Here is an 18,774-nt window from a genome sequence, read left to right on the forward strand (position 1 = left end):
TGGAACATAAGAACCTCATAATGCTGACCAGGCCCCAGTCTATGAATCAGATAACACATCAAGCCCCTCGGGTAGGCTAAGAATCAGTTACCTGGAGTATGGATTTTCTGAAGTGTTTCTGCATGCCTTCAAGCTATCCTGAATGTATCCCCACCAAATGGACTGGCAAATGACGGTAACAGGTAATATTATCCCCAACAATAATATCGCCATATATATTGGGTAAGGCCATAGGCGATATTATTAGTGGGGATAATGTATGGGTTAAATAGGACCGGGTGTCCCCCGCTCTCTTTTAAAAAATATGTGGGTTTCAGGGGTGTCCCCCGCAGGTTCTATGGCTAAATATCGCCGCAAAAATATGGCGATATTTTTGTATGGCGATATTAACACATGGAACACAAATGACTCACTATAATTTCTCTCGCTCCTTCTAGCAAGATTCCTTAACACCATCATGCACAGCACACATACAGACAAACGCACACACATCCACCGCCCTGCCACCCCAGGCCCACCCCCAGAATTTCTTTCCCGGTGTCAGTGCTGTCTTGCCGGGACAACAGAATCATAATTGTCTGCTCTGTGGCATGCTTGCAGCAGTGTCTCCCCATGCCATTCGTGAATCCTCAGGAAAGGGGTCACTTTTCTGACAGAACCACACTCAGGTGAAGCAGCGGACAAAACAAAAAAAGCTGAAAGCCTTTTGGCGAGTTAACGTTTTCTCTAGGCCAGTCGTCTAGGTTTACACCTTAGTAACCACTGCAACACGCTGCGAAGCAGAGGCATCTTGATGCTAACTTGTCTTCTGTGAAAGGCTAAGAGCCATAGTCCTAATCATGCACACCTGGACCCTAGAGCTGGCTAGTAAAAAGAGGCAGCATGATGCTGACCTCACGTATAGCATCAGCCAAAAACTAGAGGCCTAATGCTGATCCCGCACATAGTTAATGCAATGAACCGGAAACCTTATTTTGTTAACTTGGCATCATGGATTGGCTAGGAACCAGAGGTCTCAGAACGGTAAGATGCCTTTTCGGGTTCACCTGTAACCACATGCCTTTTAATTAGAACAAGGCACATTAACCCACAGCATTGTAAACTGCAATTAGGTTTTTAGCGTATCTTAAATCAATCTGCACAAGAAAGAAGTACATGTGACCAATAACTGTGATGGGGAGAAGGTTATACACTAACCTTAACCACTGGCATTGCTCTGGGCAACCTTCCACACCATAGTGTGTTGTCCATCTGCATCATTGCAGGAGGGGACCAGCTATATGCAAAACAGTCTTGGTCCTGCCACTAATGGGAGCAGCTAGCTCAAATTGCTAGGCCAAGTTCCCTCTGCAGGGAAACACAAGCAATGTCAAACATGTTTTGTGCTTTGTAGGGCCTCATTAGTGAGGTTCAGGTTGGTTCCTTATGGTGCAGCAAGCAAGGAACCCACGTCTTGTCATGCCATCTCTCACTTGAGGAGACAAACTATTTGATTATGCCCAGTGAGGCTGATACATGTCTTTGCTAGCTTGTGGTGTTGTGCTGAAGGGATGTGACCTAGTAGTTAGGGATAGACTGCCTATTTTGGGGATGGGATCAAGCCTGAATTTTATATGGTTTTGCATCTTCTCTAATGGCATGGTAGACTGAAAAACTATGTTCTGGAGGTTTGCCCAGCGCAATGGCAGAGGTTATAATTCATTCAGAACCTTCCAACCATCAGCCTTCTGTTTAGAAAAAAAAGTACACACACTGGATTTCAGTAGTGATTATTCGCCTGTTTATAGTAATTCAGCAAACCCAGCAGAGGTTCAATAGTTGGTGTGTTGACAAGTGCAATTCCTATATTATGCTGACCTAGGATAGGAACCATAAGCATCAAGATGATTAATTGGTCCCTTGGGCTCTCTTGCAACCCAGTCTCTCCTATTGCTCACCTTGCATCCAGTGTAGGCTTGAGGATAAAGGCTTGTTTGGGGGCCAGGAACTTATAACTAATGTGCAAGTGCAAGCTTTTAATATGTCTGTTAATCGGTTGTGTTGAAATGTTGACTTGGTCGCTAGCTGAAAAAAGGATCCAGAAGCCTTGAAATCCTGACGTATTCTGCAAGTGTTTGTTAGGTTCTAGAGTCCCTGTAATGGTGACTTGGCCCGTAGGTGAGCTAGGATCAAGTTGCTTTATGATGGAAAATGAGCCACTACTCTAGGTAAGGAACCATAGGCTGCATAATATGGAGTTTGCTTCTAGTGTAATTTAAGAACCAGAAGCCTTACGATGCTAAGTTGGCACTTACTGTGGCCAGAAACCAAATCATTTCATTCTGAGCTATTTCCTAGTGTAGGCTTGGAGCCACTGCCCTAAAAATTGAGACCTGTGTCCTAGGAACCAGCTATCTCATATATACGGCCTGCATCCTGTCACAAAGTCAAGTAGGATCAGTTGAAGGGTGACACGGAAATGTGGGACAAAATATGCAAATTAATTAGGGGTAGTAGCTAAGAAACTTGACATCAAAAAAGGGACTTTTCCTTTCCTTGTGAATCAAACACTAAAAAGTGTTAGGGATTCCAATTCTCAGTCCATTGGGCCTTGCCATGGCATATTTTCTTATTGTTCAGTTACTCACAGTGTGAGGGGCTTAAATGTCCCCCCACTTCTTTCTTGGCTCTTCCTTCTGTTTTCTGAGGTTCTCAGAGGCTCCTGGATCTCATGGCTCTCGGTTCACCTGGATATTAGGCCGTCGTAATGGCAGAAGCCGGCGCTCGTGGGCAACAAGCGAACACCCAAAACTTCCATCAAGTTGCTGGATGACTGAGCTTCTCTGCACGCATGGTTAGGTGTCCTCTTCCTCTCCCTGGCTTGGGATCCTAGCTCTAATCCCCTACACGTGATTATTGTCTGCCTCCTCAAATCTCTCTTCTTCAGCTCTTACTGTACATCTGATGTCTCACCACATCCTCGTATCGTCACCACTCGTTAACTCTATTTTACAGACTTATAGGAGGTTTTCTCCTTCTCCTTAATACCCCCCAACATCCTCACTGCCCTTGCTCCTTTCTCTCTCCTATCCCTCTTTCGCACCTGTTTTATCTTCAGCCACCTTTTATCTTCGTGGCCCTTTTTGCTTTCCACCACTTCCCACTAGCTTGGCAATATACTTCTCTCTTTTTTTCCTGCCAACCTTGCTCCTGGTGCTGCTGTTACTGATTACCACCTCCCTCCTTGTCTCACCTCAATACTCCTCTCGCTTCTCTTAGCCCAACTCTCTTCACCTTCTGCTTCAACTCCACCTCTTTCTCAATCCATCACCAACTGCCTCCAGTGCCCCCTCTCTTTCCCAAAACAAACATGCCTCTCCCCACCAGCCCCTGAGTTATAGTAAGAATGCCCCCCGTGTCCACCCTTGCCTAGTGGCACCAAGGTGTGCTTCATATTTGTATTGTAACTCTGATTGGTTGGATTGCTATCTGGTGTGGTGTAGCGGAGTACCATGCCTTCTTTGAGGACCCGGAGCATGATTCACAGAATTGTAATCTCCCCAAGCTTTTGGACGATGAGCCTGAGGGTGGAATGCAGAGGATCATTGAGTCACTATCCCATGGCTTCAGTCACACCCTCCCCAAGAAGAGAAGCAAAGCTGTCTCTGGGGCACACGCAGCTCCTTCCAATCAGGGAGCCATTATAATTCCTACATATAAAGTAGCCTTATAACCAGGCTGACTTTCATGCTCAGGCTTCTGCTAATGTTAGGCAGCCAGCAGCAGAACACCAATTAAAATTGAGGTTGGGCAAAGAAAGTGACATGAACGTGCTCTTTAAACCTTCACCGTAATGGGAGGTCACCATATGCAACAAATGTATGAAATGTTGTGGTCAACATTGAAAACAGAGTCAATTTCACTAAGAAAAAAGGCTGTAGCAATGCCTGCGAAGAAAGCAAATCCGGAAATGGCATTCTATCTTCTTCCCCTCTGCCTCCAAAACCTTCATTTCCCCACTCTTGCACAGGACTTGCACGTAGCAATCCATTCTCTTCTGACTGAGAAAACACTTGTTACAATTTCATCAAAAGTCCTTGTTTGTCTTTCGAGCTGCAGAAAAACGTGTTGCAGACATAGCAGTACTTAGGGTTTCTCAAGCCGTACTAAGCACTCACCCAGAGGATCTTGGGGGATTTTAAAATAGCAGCTAGGCTATATATAGACTTGACCTCACCCAGGAAGCCAAAAGCAGACACCTGTGAGCCCAGGAACAGTGACCAATGCCAACCCTGTCCCAAATACAAGGCAGGTGTGTCCGTAATTAGGTATCAAACCTAGGGGAAGGAGGCCTGTAAACGGCAGGGACTACTATCAGTTAGGGAGCTGGGCATGGGAGTTGGAAGAGATGGAGGGGTTCAGAGAGGGAAGCTAAATCTGAGAGGAAGACTGGAGTTTGAAGGCTGTTGGCCAGCAGATAAGATATGAGGAAGGAGAGACTGGGGCTACAGAGGAATTGTGATAGCCCTGAGAGTAGAGAGGAAGAGAAGGCTTGTGAGTGAAGACTTAAAGGGGAAGGGTTTGGAGTGTCAGGATGTTCTTAAGAGGAAAGAGATAGTCATGTAAGAGAAATGCAACATTTGGAGTGCAAGGTGGTATTCAGAGGAAGGAGGTGGTATCATCAGGAGAGTGCAAGATCTTGTGAAGATGTGATGGTACCTAGAGGAAGCAGGTGCACATATCAGGTGGCGAAAGTGATTCTGAGGCTGAAAGCTGATATTTGGAGTACAAGGCTGCAGCGGGTTATACAAGCGGGTTGGAAGGTCATACCAGCCATATTAAAGTGCAGCAGGCAAGAGAGGAAGAAGGAATTGGAGGAACTGGTAGTAATAGATAGCTCTAAGGAGATGGTAATAACCGCCAGAGGTGGAGGTGTTTGTTGGATGGTAAAGGTGGTAGCAGATACTGAGAGGATTATCAAGGATAAGGTGGTAATAGTGGGAGGTGGAGAAGGTATTGCTAAGAAGGTAATAGTATTAACAAGAGGAGGTGGAATAGGGGCCACAACCAAACATGGAGGTGGCTTTAATGCAAAGGCGACAACAGAGGAGCAGAGTGTCAGTGATGAGAATTTAGCCACGGGAAGAGGGGAGGAGGACATACTTAGCCAGTGCTGGAAGGTTTTGGATGGCCAGGTCAGGCCCAGGTAGGCACAGAAGATAGGAGGAGGTATGAGACTGGGACAGGGAGAGTATTGCAGGAGTGAAAGGGGGCAGGTGACAGACCTAGAGGCCATCATGGGCATCTCAGGAATCCAATCAATTGATAGCTTCTGCGCTCTCTTTCTCTCTCTCTCTCTCGCTCTCTCTCTCTCTCTCTCTCTCCCTCTGTCTGTCTCTCTTGCTCCTTCTCTCTCTCTCTTTCTCTCTCTCTTTCTCTCTCTCTTTCTCTCTCTCTCTCTCCTCCTCCTCCTTCTCCTTCTCTCTCTCTCTCGCTCCTTCTCTCTCTCTTCTCCTTCTCTCTCTCTCTCTATGGCTCCTGATCTCTCTCACACTTACTTGCTCTGTCCTGCTCTTCCCAGGTTTTTTTGTCGCCATGCCCTACTTGTTGGAAAGACTATGGGGCTAGGAATAATCTTTGGGGTTCACGAACACACACAAATGGCACTATTTCCCACCAGCGAGAGGGTTCAGGATCCCTTAAAACTGCAAAATCTAAGGAGCGTTTGCCCCCAAAAGCCTTAGAGATGCAGCCTGGCCACAAGCTGTGGATTGTGAACGGAACTGCTTGTTTGGTGTTCTGTGGGATGAGTGTGAAATGTGTGTATTTGTGTGTGGTCGATTGTGTACTCCATTACCTCACTGGGAAAACCCTGTTAAACATGCATCAGTTCATCCTTCAATCCTAGCTCTCTTGTGGCATGATTATCACCATTGTTTGATGTCACTGAAACCTCCTCTCTTTCCGGTCCAGTCAGTACACATTCTGAGTTGTGCAACACCATTTTACCTTGCCTTGTGGGAGGTTTAAGACGTGTGGCAACTTTGTGGGGCCGAGACTGCAGACATTAGCAATCACAGTTTGGAGGAGAGTGAGTGATCCTACTCCCGTTTGTGTTCCCTTAAAAAGGGTATGTGCGAGGTGGTGTTGCTGTGTGAAGAGACCCTTGCAACGGGTCGTGGGTTGTGATGGGGTGGGTCAGGGGATCCTCCTGACGCTACTCCAGGGTCCAGTATCGCATAGCAGGTGATGGTACACGGCCCACAGAACCACCCCTTCCTTTATCATGAGAAACCAGGCTTGGGACTCTGTCAACGCTTGAGACAGGGCTAGGAACTATGTGAAGTAAACTAATGGTTTTGTTACAGTTCTTTGATAGAATGCATGGATGAATCTTTTGGGTTAACACTTAAATCAAGGGGAAGAGATAATTAACTCTCATAGTAGGTCTTGTTTCATTACCTGTTGCTTCCATGTGTTTACATTTTCTGATTCTAAAGTTTCAGGAATGCTGCAACAATGTGTCATCTTGGGATTGGCCGCGGGCCCCACAACCTCTGGAGACCACCATCCCAGAAGCAGAGTTCTTTGAAGGTCACTTTCTCAACGTGCTGTTTAACCGGATGGCAGGAATTTTGGACCAGGTATGCGAAATATGGCGGAGAGAAGGAGTTCATAGGTCTACAGAGTACACAACAGAAAAAGATAGCTACTTGATGAAAATGCTTTGTTTTTGGCTTTCACTCAAGGCCTGTCTCTCTCTGCAGATTGTTGCCCCTTTTATTAAGACCCTGGACACTTTTTGCATACCTCGAAAGTGAAACCACTTCCTCCTTTCAGTAATGCTCTGTGTCCTTTTCTACTCCTTGTCGGAGTCACAATATTGGTCACATTTACTGTCTCATGGCATTTCTCTGGATTCTGTAATTTTCAGCACCATTATGCACCACTTCTGGGCATTTTTCCAAGATGCAAGTTTTATTTGGTATACAAGATTGTAAGAAAAAACACTGCATCTCTGTGAGGGTTGGTCATTTTGTTCTCTCTATCTGGTTAACTCTATTTTCTTCCAGGTAAAACTTAACTTGAGGCCTCGCCAAGGATGCAAATCTGTAAAGATGTTCCTCTGTGAGGCCATTTGGCCTCTAGACAATTGGTTGTGCTGGTGTACACCATGTACCCTGGTGTTGTTCATTGATGCTACTGCCCCACTACAGTGCCTTGGAGTGCCTTTGCCGTAGGTGGCCGCTTTATCTGAATGATAGTTTGGGGTAGTTTGTACCCCGTAAGAGCTCTCCAAAGAATGCTCATGAAAAACCATGCTGTCCAAATTAACAGGTCATTTGTTTGCCATATGTCTTTCCATGAGAGCAAATTGTCGGATAGTATGGAGACCAGCCCTGCTAAGAAACAATGGTGCACACAGATGTGAAACTTGTATGGTAATTTCCTAGGTGAGCTCTGACCACGACAGCACAGTATCTGACCATATAAGTTTGAAATGTATGGATTTCTGAGACTTAGTCTGGAACATGCATCCCAGCACAAAGCCCAGTAATAGACCTGCCAAATTTGAAAGAGGCAGTTCCAAGTGATTGGGTGTTCACTTAAGGTTCATGGATACAGAACTGCTATTGGAAGTCAAGATGCCCTACCTGCTCCAATTCTGTATAACTAGTGATAGTCTGTTCCATTGCTTTATTCATCTCCTGGGATGCATCCCTGAAGACAGAAGAGGAAGACTTCAGGCCCTGACGATCGTGAGAAAATCCTGCTGGTGTGTGGTCCTGTCCAGCACCCTTCTACAAGGCAATTCTAATGGACTGATACCTTCCAAGGATCCCTGACCTCTGAAGGTCCCTCACTGCATTTCCCTGGGTGGGAAAATGTATCCTGGGGTTCAAAAAACCAATCAACAGAATTAAAGTTAACTGGATATACTATCAGGTCTGGGGTTACTGCAACAGAAGCAAATAAAAAGACAAGTGTGTTTGCCCCCCAGCAATCCAAATACCATCATGCACACAGGCCTACTCATTCAAAGGGCTGTAAGGGTGCTTGGAGGTCTAACTTCCAGTCTAACTGGCCAGTCGGAAAACTGTTCAAGACAGGGAGAGTATTCCACTCTCGAGGGACTGCTGAGACTGACACACTACGAAGACTTGGCATGGGCAGTGATCATCCGATAGAAAACCAAGAAGGGCTAATGGCAAGGTGCACCTGCCACCCAGACAGATCCTGCAGGTAGTCCTCCTTTTGCAGGGGAGGAACCTGAAGGCTCTGCATGTGATACCCAATGAAGGGGACCTGGCTTAATTGGAGGAGTTGCTTGCGGCAGGCAATCCTGATGGAGAGGACTTCTGTTAAGGACGGAGAGGAGTTTCCCTCTCTTGAATACCTTAGACAGAACCCCCCCCCAGGAACCACACCATTTGCCTGCTATGGTTCTAGTCTAAGAGGCTAGAGAGGCAAAGAAGGAGAGCCTTCAGACCACTGATCATGGCTAAGCTGTCCTTGAAGAGGGTCAGGGCTGTGTCAGTTGGTCTCCTGGTATCAGGGGAAGTTCCAGTGCTCGATGCACTGGACACCAGCCAGCCAATACGTTGCCTTGGCTGTTACTAAGGGGACAAGAGCTGATGTGTCACTATTGAATGAAGCTGACCGGGAACGCTCAACGGATCTGTTCCTACAGTCAAAACTGCTCATAAACTCTTACAGTAGATTATGAACATGAAGGTAGAAAATTCCAACCTGCTCTGGTTGTCCATCATCTTACAAAGACTGCACTTCACCATTGAGCAGAGGGCTTGGTTAAGCCGTGATAATGCAGATGGACCTTCTTAAAGGTTTAGCTGACTGTAGGTGGAGGACCATGCCATGCTGGACAAGCCTCTCTGTCCTCAGGTTACGGAGGATATGCTATAAGTTTCAAGGTCCTTAAAGGAATACTGCGCTCAAAAATATTATTGTCCCAAAAGATGGGCAATAATGAAAAACGTGCATTAAACATAATTTTTATGAAAGTTCCTATGCAAACTTTTGGGCAAATGAGGTGGAAAGCTTTTACATGGGAGTATCCATTTTACCATTTTAGGCAGCCTCCTCAGCTCTTGTTAAGCTCTGCCCTGGCGGCACTAAACAAGCAGCAAAAGCCCCATACTGGGAGTTTTTGCTTACTGCAGCCAGAGCAGAGCTGTACATGAGCTTGGGAGGCTGCCTTCACTTTCATTTTACGTTTCTGGTGCTCCCCAAGCCCAGCGAAGCACAGAAAACATAAAATGAAAGGCAAAAAGCAAAGGCGCAGCAATTATAAATACAACTTTGTTGTATTTGTGATTGTCGTGGTTGGAAAACCACGGCAATCACAAATACAACATTGTTATATTTCTGACTGCGGCGGCTTTCGCTTGGAGTCTCCTGGGCTCCCCCGACCTGGGGGAGTCCAGGAGACTCAAAGCGAAAGCCGCCGCAGTCAGAAATTCAACATTGTTGTATTTCTAAATGCTGCGGTTTTCTTTCTACGTTTCTCGGGCTCCGGGAAATGTAGAAAGAAAACCGCAGCATTTTTAAATACAACAACGTTGTATTTATGTTTGCTGTGGCTTCAGCTTTGAGTCTCCTGGGTTCCTAGGAGTCTCCTGGGTTCCTAGGCTTTGAGTTGACCTAGGTCGGAGGAGCCCATGAGACTCAAAGCTGAAGCCACTGCAAACATAAATGCAACGTTATAAATGCTGCGGTTTTCTTTCTAACTTAGAAAGAAAACCGCAGCATTTATTTTGCAGTGCTTTCAAAAAAGAATTAAATTTAAAGCACTTACCAGCAGCAGGTTGTGTTAATCTCTGCTCTCCAGCAATAATGAAGGAAAAGCCACCTGCTGGTAGCTTTTGTGTATTACAGCTAGCTGGCTTTTGCTTCATTAGTGCCGCAAGGGCAGAAATTAACACAAGCACAGGAGGCTCATCCATTTCACAAAATGGATGCCTCCTAGTGCTTGACATTTTTGAGTTTGAGCTTCATTTGCTCAAAACTTTACATAGGAACTTTTTTTTAAATTATTTTTTATATATATTTTTGATTATGGGCCATCTTTTTAGCCAATAACATTTTTGAGAGCACTAACCCTTTAGCTCTGTCCCTCATTACGTTTTGCTTGCCTCAGGTGATTATTAAACTCTATATTTCCCTTCTGAGTCTGAATCGCAGACCTCACTGGGGAATAGCTCTTTGTTGTGCTTCCTCTGTGTCCCTCAAAATCCTAGATAGAGTGCTCTGTAATCCTGTTCCCTACATAGGCCTCACTGCCCAGCTGGCCATGTTGCTCACTGGCAGGTGGTTGCCTTTTGTTTTTAAAATGGCTGCATGGTGATGTCGCCATTTTACCTCCAGCCGGACAAAGTCCGGTCCCCTGTAGATCACCCTAAAATGGGGTACTTGTGGGACTCCATGTTAGGCTTTCTTTATCCTGTGTGAATAGAAACAACGGAAATTAATGTGTGGCAATGTATGGTCATGACCTTCCTTAAACTCCAGATTGGGAATTTAGGGTAGCCCTAGCCAGCTTTCAATATATCATCTGGGATCCCAGCCTTAATCCACTTCATGTGACTTGGCTCAGGTAGCAACCGATGAAAGTTTGAGTGTGGGGACCACCTTTGATTGGGTGGCCTCCAAAATGTCACTGGTGTGGTAAAAGTGATTGGAAGCTGGAGGTACATTCAGCTCCCAAGAGTGCAATAAGATTCAGGATTCTGCACCTTACCCTTGTTGATAGAGTTGGACTATCCCAGAGCAGCAGGTGGTGCCACCTGTCCTATACTCTGCAACCTCAAGCAAAGTTCTGCTGGCTTCTACGGAATATAGACTTCTATGGTGATCAGGCAGAACTGGATCAGTGAGGCTGTCCTTCATTGATTGAGGGCAGGCACATGTTTGAATTATGGATGTAATGTGATTGGCGTAAGGATCAGGCACTGCCAGGTAAGGTGCCTAGTGCCTTCCCACCTTTGGAGCCACTTGCTTTGTGGGCCTGACCTTTCTTTGGACTTCCTAGTTGCCTTTCACTTTGGAGGACTAGCTTTATGGCCCCTTATCCCCTACATGAATCTGACCTTGCCCTCTGACCTGTCGAGCCCCTACCCATCCACCGTAAAATTATGGAACTCTTTGAGGCAGCCTAGCCTACAGTAAACCCCTCTCAGGGAGTTTGAGAGCTCCTACTCCTATTCCAAAAGAAAACATTGGCAAGCCTAGCTAGTGACCATAGTTTTGTTCAGATAAACCCTTAAAACCCGGATGTCAACCCTGGGCCATTTCCAGCGACTTCTACCTTTTACCTACCACCTCACAAACCTTTGTTCTGGATACACCCTAGCCTCATTTGATCCCTGATCCCGTCCCTATTGGCAAAAGCCAATGTCCATTGCTAACTCAGTGGTATGTCTTGTCTGGTGCCTGGTATATTTTCGATTCACCTTTCTCCCAATCTCCCCTCCCCCTTCACCACCAGTCTCCCTCTCTCAATTAATCAATATTCCTGCTTTTTTAAAGGCACCCTACCCAAGGACTGCCTCGGCTCTCTGTAACTGCCCACTTGACAAGTCATTGCTGTTCGGAATGCCCCTCTGCCCCGTTCTTAAATAAATACAACTTTCGACTAGTAGCCTGTCCGAAGGCCCTCTGGTCTACATAGCATCCATTAAAGTTTACAATGTGAATACAATTTGTAGCTAAACTGGGCAATGTGTGTTAGATATGGATGTAATCCAACCATTACATTCTTTTCTAGTGATGTGAAGGGTAGAGGTGCTCAAGCCAATAACTTCTCTGCTCATCCAGAGGCTTCCAATTCACAGTTAAGGCAGCTTTTGTACCAGCATCTGTTGAGGGAACTTCAACCAGTAACTTTAGGAGGGAGCTAACATACCTAACAAGAAAGAGAAGCCACACCTCTTTTAAGGTACGTTACGTGAACAGAGCGACAAGGTATAACTCTCTTTGGAAGGGGTAGTAGGCTGACACAAGGGTACAATTAGTCCACCCGTTTTTGTAGAAAACCAGGGGAGCACAGGGACCTATCCCAATTTGAGGCAGGAGACCTAGAAGACCCCGAGACCCTGCCAGCTCTGCCCCATGTACGTGGGTAGAACATCCTAGTCCCTGAAACTGCCTTAAGTGCCTTGAGTGTTATTGTGGGTACCACCCACTATCACATGGAGCCTCCCAGTACTCTTTTTTTGGACAGAACTATCTTTTCTCTTACAGGACGACAACTCCCATAGTACACCTGGGTGCCACTAAGAAAACCTGTACCTGAACCTTGGGAATGGAGTTGAGAGTACAAATGGAATGGGTTGGTATGTCTCCTGCCCAAAATGGATAAGGCACTCAACACTCAACCTACCATCCCCATACAAAACCCAGGGGAATGTTGGGGCAATAAAAAATAAACTGAGAGTCAGAAGGGGCTGCAGGGGAGCAGGAGAGACACCAAGCCCCACCAAACCTAATCGGGAACAAAACTCGCCAGTACACGAGGAAAGCCACCTGTAAAATTAGCAGCTTGAACACCTAGCTGCTACCTTACTAACATAGACTGAAAAAGGGGTAGGGCTATGTTTTTATTAAAGCCTCCCAGCTGCGCAACCCAGCCCCCGGGGCAAAAAGCAGGCAAAGATTGGTCATTAGAGTCAGGTGAGCACTGAAACCAATGCAGGAAGGGGCTGATCCAGCATGACTACAGTATGAAAGCAAACAAAATGAGAGGCAGAGTGAGGGAGCAGGGGCGAGGTCAGGGTGTGTGGAGGTGGACAGAGGCCAGGCAGAGGACAGACTGGAGGTGGAGTGCTAAAGAGTTGGTAACAGAGTTGGAGCAGAGTACAGGTGAGGTATTGATTGTGAAAGAGAGTGGTACTAGTTATATGTAGCATAATGTGACAGGGGTGTAAATGGTGAGTGAGAAAGAGAGAGAAATGGAGGAGTGTAGGTGGAATTGGAGAACGAGTGGGAGAAGGAGAGTGTATGGTGGCAGGGTGTAGAGAGAGTGCAAGGTGGTAGTGGGAGTACTGGTGAGGGTGGAGTAACACAGAACGGGGGTGAAGATTGTTGCAAGAGATAGGCGGAGACAGTGTGTTAAGGTTAGGGCATAGAATTGCAGGGCGCCATATCCCTGAAAAGTGAGCAGGACACCATATCCACGGGAGGGTAAGAAGAGCATCATTTCCTTGGGAGGGTGAGTGGAGAATTGTATCCCTGAGTAGGGAAGGGAGTGAGCAGAGAAAATGGGATGGATGACAGTGAGCGTGTGTACTTCACAGGGACAGAAGAGAGTGATAAAATGACTGGAGGAAGGGAGAGCAAGAGTAGAATAGAGGGAGTAGTAAGATCAAGGGAAAGGAGAGAACGGGAGATGCCGATTGACCAGGGTATCTGAAGTCACCAAACTTCAATCATCAGTTACCATTAAGAAACCTCAAGAAGTCTTTGGCCGTGCACCTCTAAAAAATTCCTGAAGGTTGCCATATATATGGGTCTTTTGACCTTAGGCCTTCCCAGCAGTTACAACTAGATAGCAAGTGTTATCTATCCTTAGTTGCAAAACTGGTGCGAGGGATGGGAGGTGGGATCGCACAGGAGGTCAAGATAGGGAATCCCTTTGAGCCATTTCTGACAATTTTGAAATAAACCTCCTTGAACCTTATTTCAGTGTTTGGGAGATGCTAAGGCCATCTGTGACAACCGATATACTGAATGAATATTTATTAAGTCAGACAGAGAAATCTTTCAGGTGAAATAAGTACTTAAGATATAAAGCACATTATTAAAAAGATACCCAGGATCCTTTAAAAAAAAAAAAAGAAAAGAAACAGTAATGGTCTTTTCCTACATCACTGCCTAGACGTGGGTCCACTACCACAGGGAGGCACCCAACCTAAATGAACAGGTGTCAGAACAAGGAAACCACACAACCTAACGAACAGGTAAAGCCCTCTATGAGCCGGCACAATTAAATACAGTGTCCTTAAGTCACAGACACACCACTATTATTATATGGCATAAACTAGGGGACCAGGACCTAACAAAAAGAGGTAATGGTTGGGCAGGAAAGGGACCCAGCCATTTTTACCAGTGAGGAAACCTTTTCCAAAAATCCTTAAGACCTACACTGACAACCCACATCAATGTTGACCCTCTAGGGATAGGATAAAAAAAAAATACAAATGCACACATTGTACTCAAATATATTTTTATTTTTTAAAGCACGTATCTAGCTCGAGAGCCGTGGAGCGCTGTAGAGGGTGTGGGTCGCCAGCGTTTGGCTGGCATCTTTTAACAGTAGTGCCTTACTATGAGCTGTAGTCTGTGTGTTGGTCTATGTGTCCATTAAAGTTTGTCTTTGGTCAGGTGTTGAAAAAGCCACGTTTTGAGAGATTTCTGAAATCTGAAAATTATGGTGGCATTCCGAGCCGATACTGGGATCGAGTGCCAAAATGTGGGTGCGTAATGAGAGAAGCATTATTTGTGGGTCCTTTTTGTGGACGATCTGTGATTCGAGCCATTGGTCGATTTACTGTGTGAGGAGTGTGTGCTACCTAGCCACTAAAGATGTAAGAACCCCTGTCAGTATGATAGTTCACCCATCAATGTACAAGACCATAAGTCCACAAGTCCTACGGCAAGCTGAAGGGTTTGATTTTTCTAAGGTTGGAGATTTGGAGCCAGGCTGTTTGGGCCGCCTTGACTATGGCTATCTGGAAGGACAGGCTGCTGTCAATGGTGAAACCTAAGGATTTTGCTGAATCTAGAATTACGGATCAAATTCTTCTTGGTGCATATCAGTGAGCCATTGTTGAACAAGTGGTAGTTTTTCTTTGATAGAAAGAACATTTGGAAAACTGTAATTGCGCCCTTTGCTATTTTTCTTTGTTATGTTTCAAAAAATGAAGAGAGGAACTCTGGTTTGCTGTTTTGGACAGTATTATATATTTGCTGTTGTTTTTTTCAAAGTCAATTTTTGTTAGGTTCGTTCCCAAATTGTTTGGGACCCTCGACACGTGTTTCACTGTGTTTTAAACATGTCAGACATTTCTTCAGGAGGGAGTTTGCTTAGAGCATCAACATATGTCTAAAGTTAGAAAAACAAGAAAAGAAAAATATTTTGTGTATTTTGGCTTTTTCACCACCAATATTTCTTAATGATATTGGTTCTTGATCATCAAAATAAATTTGCATTTCATTTGTCAAACATGAATAATAAGAAATAATGAAGTTAGTTGTATGTGAAACCAATACTTTTTGTGTTTTAAACCCAAACGTTAACATAGATACTCAAGATTTGTATATTTCGTTAGTTGAGAGACTTAATGCACTAAATATGACATCATGGTAATATAATTTGAAAAAGCACTCACTGTTTGTGAATTTGCAGATTTCAGGTTTTTTGCTTGCTTCTGAGTATGCTATATTTGTTTGTTTGTAGAGGACAGTAGTTGCATGCTGTGATAGATGTAATGGAGACACTCTCGCTTCTCAAAGTGGGATTTTTCAAAGCACAGTCTACATAGGATGAAAGCTAGTTAAGTGGTTTTCTAATGGGGAATAAGCAGTATTGTTTTGGACATCTACGTTTTGCATTGCGCCACAGTATAGGTTATTATTGTGGCGAGCTATAAAGAGGTTGGAGGTTGCCTTACCTTAGTTGAATTTCCTTTGTTACTATGGGATCGCAGTCACGTGCAAAATTACTGTCACATGACCGCTTTGCTACGGGTCACGTACTCGTCAGACAATAGTGTCATGTGACCGCTATTCGTCCATATTGGATTGGGGCAGTGTGTAATAAGGATTTCCTCACTAGTAATTGGATAGAGCTAATTATCCAAACATTTAAATATTTAGTTAAATATAGGTAATGAACGATATATAGTGTGCTATCTTGCGTTCTGTTAAATTATTAATGTAATTTTAGGTCGTGTTAGGCATATTGTCTTGTGACCACTGGGTACTCTAATTCGTTTAATTTTTGTTTTTAGTGTATGTTAGATCAACCCTGTTTTGATGTTTGTGTTTGGGCTAACTCACATAAGTATGGTGCACTACAGAAAAAAATGTATAAGCAAAAATAAACGGTTGTACATTTTCTTATTTTTGATAGAGCACTTAAGTTTTTTTGACGTTCTATTGATGTTTCCTCTGTGGCTGAACAATAGTCATAGTGGTAGTAAATCATAAAATGTGAATAAGTTCAGTGTCCGAATTTAGGCTCGTATAGCAGCTGTCCAGTGTACAGATCCAATATGCTTCTCTGGATCTGAGAATTTTTTCCAGATTGCCTCCTCTTTGTGGCTTGGTAATCTTCTCAATTCCAAAGAACTTGATTTCCTTTATTGGTTGGTTTGCATGTTCAGTCATATAGTGGTAGCCTAATGGGTATCTGATATCATTTTTGCTGATAGCTCTCAGATGTTCTTGTATTCTTGTTTTGAGTTTCCTTGTCGTACTTACTACATATACTTTGTTGCACATGCATGTGATGACGTAAATAACAATTTTGCTGTTGCAGTTTATGAAATCTTTAATCTTGTACTTCTTGCCATTTGGTAGACTAATACTTTTTTTCCCATTTTCCGAATGGGGGCAGCTAATGCATGTCCCGCATTTGTATTTTCCTTTGAGTGGTTTTTTGTTCCAAAGTTGGATTAGACCTTTTTCTTTGGGAAGTGAAAAATGTGAATGACTCAAAATATCCCTTTTGCTTTCTTAAATGTTATGTGGACATCGTCCTCGATGGAATCTGATAGATCTTCGTCAAGTTTAAGAATGTGCCAATTTGAACAAGTTATTGTTCAGTGGAGGGGCCAATGAGGATGAATTTGATTTTTGGAGAGGCTAAGATTGAGGTAGGCTGCACTGTGGGCTTTTAACTCTCATCTACAACTGAGTATGTAGCTATAAAGGGATTTCCAAAACCATAACCAAAGGCTTCCAAAAATATTTAAACAGGCAACAGAAATTAGCTACAGTGTTATAATACCTTCACTATTAGATAAATGCAGAGCATGGCTTTAAAAATCAGAGGTACATACTAAAATTCTAATCCTTGGTCCAGAGCTCACTAATCCCTTTGTAGACACATGAGCAATGTCTAGGGGCCTGTAAATATCCCTAGAGTCACATCAGGAGAGTTTTAGGACAGGAGGAAGGTATGATCAGCATGAATGGGATTGCAGTCAATGGGCTTCAATAGAAGTCAGCCAGTACTATGCCACAAGTTTGAATCCTGTGGCAAACAACCCCAGGGAAGGCTAGAAGGCATCCCAAAGAGTTAGAGGCCGAAGGACGAATCAGGAGCCCCAGAGGAAGATTCAGCTGAGCAGAGAAATCCCCAATAAATGTCTATGGAAAATGCATTTGAGACTCGCCTCTGCAGAATCTCTACCCGGATAAGAGGTACCCCTGAGGGTGAGCATCAGCAATAATCACCCACACCAGGACCCATAGGCAAGTACTCATGGCAGTGTTTTGGGCAAAAACTGATCCACCACAGCTAAACAACCCAATGAATGTAGACTTCTTTTCCCAGGTGTGATTTACAAGGTCTGTATCCCAGGTGTTTGCACCCTGAGCCAGCAACGACCCTCATGATCCAGAAAAAGAATAAGAAACCTTCACACAACACTGACCTTCAAACGTGAATTGAAGATTCTGCCCAGCAAGACACCTGGAAGAAGAGGGAACCCACAAAGTTGGATTTCAGCAGCTCCGGGAATCATGAGTATTACAAACATTCCAGAAGGGTCACAGGGACGCACAATAATTAAGAGAGTCATTTGGAGCAAGGAGTTACCAATACCCCAGGGAAATAGGTTTAGACATTGGAACAGAGGAAATAAAAAGGGGAGCTCAGAAGCACCCAACATGTGAATCAAGTAGGGAGAGGCCCACACAAACTGGAGGAGAGGGATCCCTCCACCTTGGGAAAACATGTGATGAACCTTTGTAGACTGACAAAGACTGATAAGTGGGGAAATGCTAGTCATAACAGATTGGATCCTAAAGCAGGAGGGCAAGGCATTGTACCTAATTTTCTTTTATGTTTTTCTAAGTGATAGGGCCAGTTTAGTGGATAGGTTTGGACTATTTTTACTTTTGGACAATTGACAAGCACCTTTGTTTAGTTTAATAGGAAGGGAACTCCCCTTTAATAATAGGGTTATAGAGGTGTTTTAGTTAAGTTAAATACATTGTGTGTGAAAACATGTCCTCTGGTCCGAATCCTCCTCCTAGCTTGCTACAGTGCTCATGATAATCAGAGAAGTCCTGTCCTCTGAACTTCCCTCTTTAGTCTCAACCTAGGGGTTCATGTTCAATAGATCCATAACAGGAATGCATGGTGTAAAAGCCCAGAGGAAGGTTTTAACGCCTTGCATTCACACAATGGCTCATTTTAAATCATTTGTATGGCGGGGAGGAGGGGCGGAGCGCAACTTGCGTTACTGCCATTCCCGTCCACTCTTCCATACATGCTCCAGCATCTGCGTCGACATGGATTTTCAGGCGGACCACATAGGGACCCATTGTCCACAGCGGGAAGCGTGTGTAATTACAATTAAACCCTGCCGACATGCTTGCACGTTGGGCAGAGTTTAATTGTATGGTAAGCAGTATTCACAAATGAAATTAATTGTAATTCATGAGCGCTGCTTACCATGCTTGCTCAAGATGAAAAGTAAACACTGCCTGGCATGCCAACATGCCAGGCAGGGCTCACTCCCTTTGCACTGTAGAGTACAAATGTGA

At 44.5% G+C, this 18,774-nt stretch overlaps 1 protein-coding gene across 2 annotated transcripts in view; it reads left to right on the forward strand.

Moving 5' to 3' along the window:
• Positions 1 to 18,774, forward strand: part of FHIP2B (FHF complex subunit HOOK interacting protein 2B) — a 416,121-nt gene that overhangs the window by 330,593 nt on the left and 66,754 nt on the right. For both annotated transcript variants that reach the window (XM_069617737.1, XM_069617736.1), the window contains one exon: positions 6,480 to 6,623. In XM_069617737.1, coding sequence (XP_069473838.1) covers positions 6,480 to 6,623 — 144 coding nt within the window. The remainder of the gene's footprint in view (positions 1 to 6,479; positions 6,624 to 18,774) is intronic.

Source organism: Ambystoma mexicanum, chromosome 10 (genome assembly GCF_040938575.1).
Source record: "Ambystoma mexicanum isolate Mex_15411 chromosome 10, UKY_AmexF1_1, whole genome shotgun sequence".
Taxonomy (NCBI): domain Eukaryota; kingdom Metazoa; phylum Chordata; class Amphibia; order Caudata; family Ambystomatidae; genus Ambystoma; species Ambystoma mexicanum.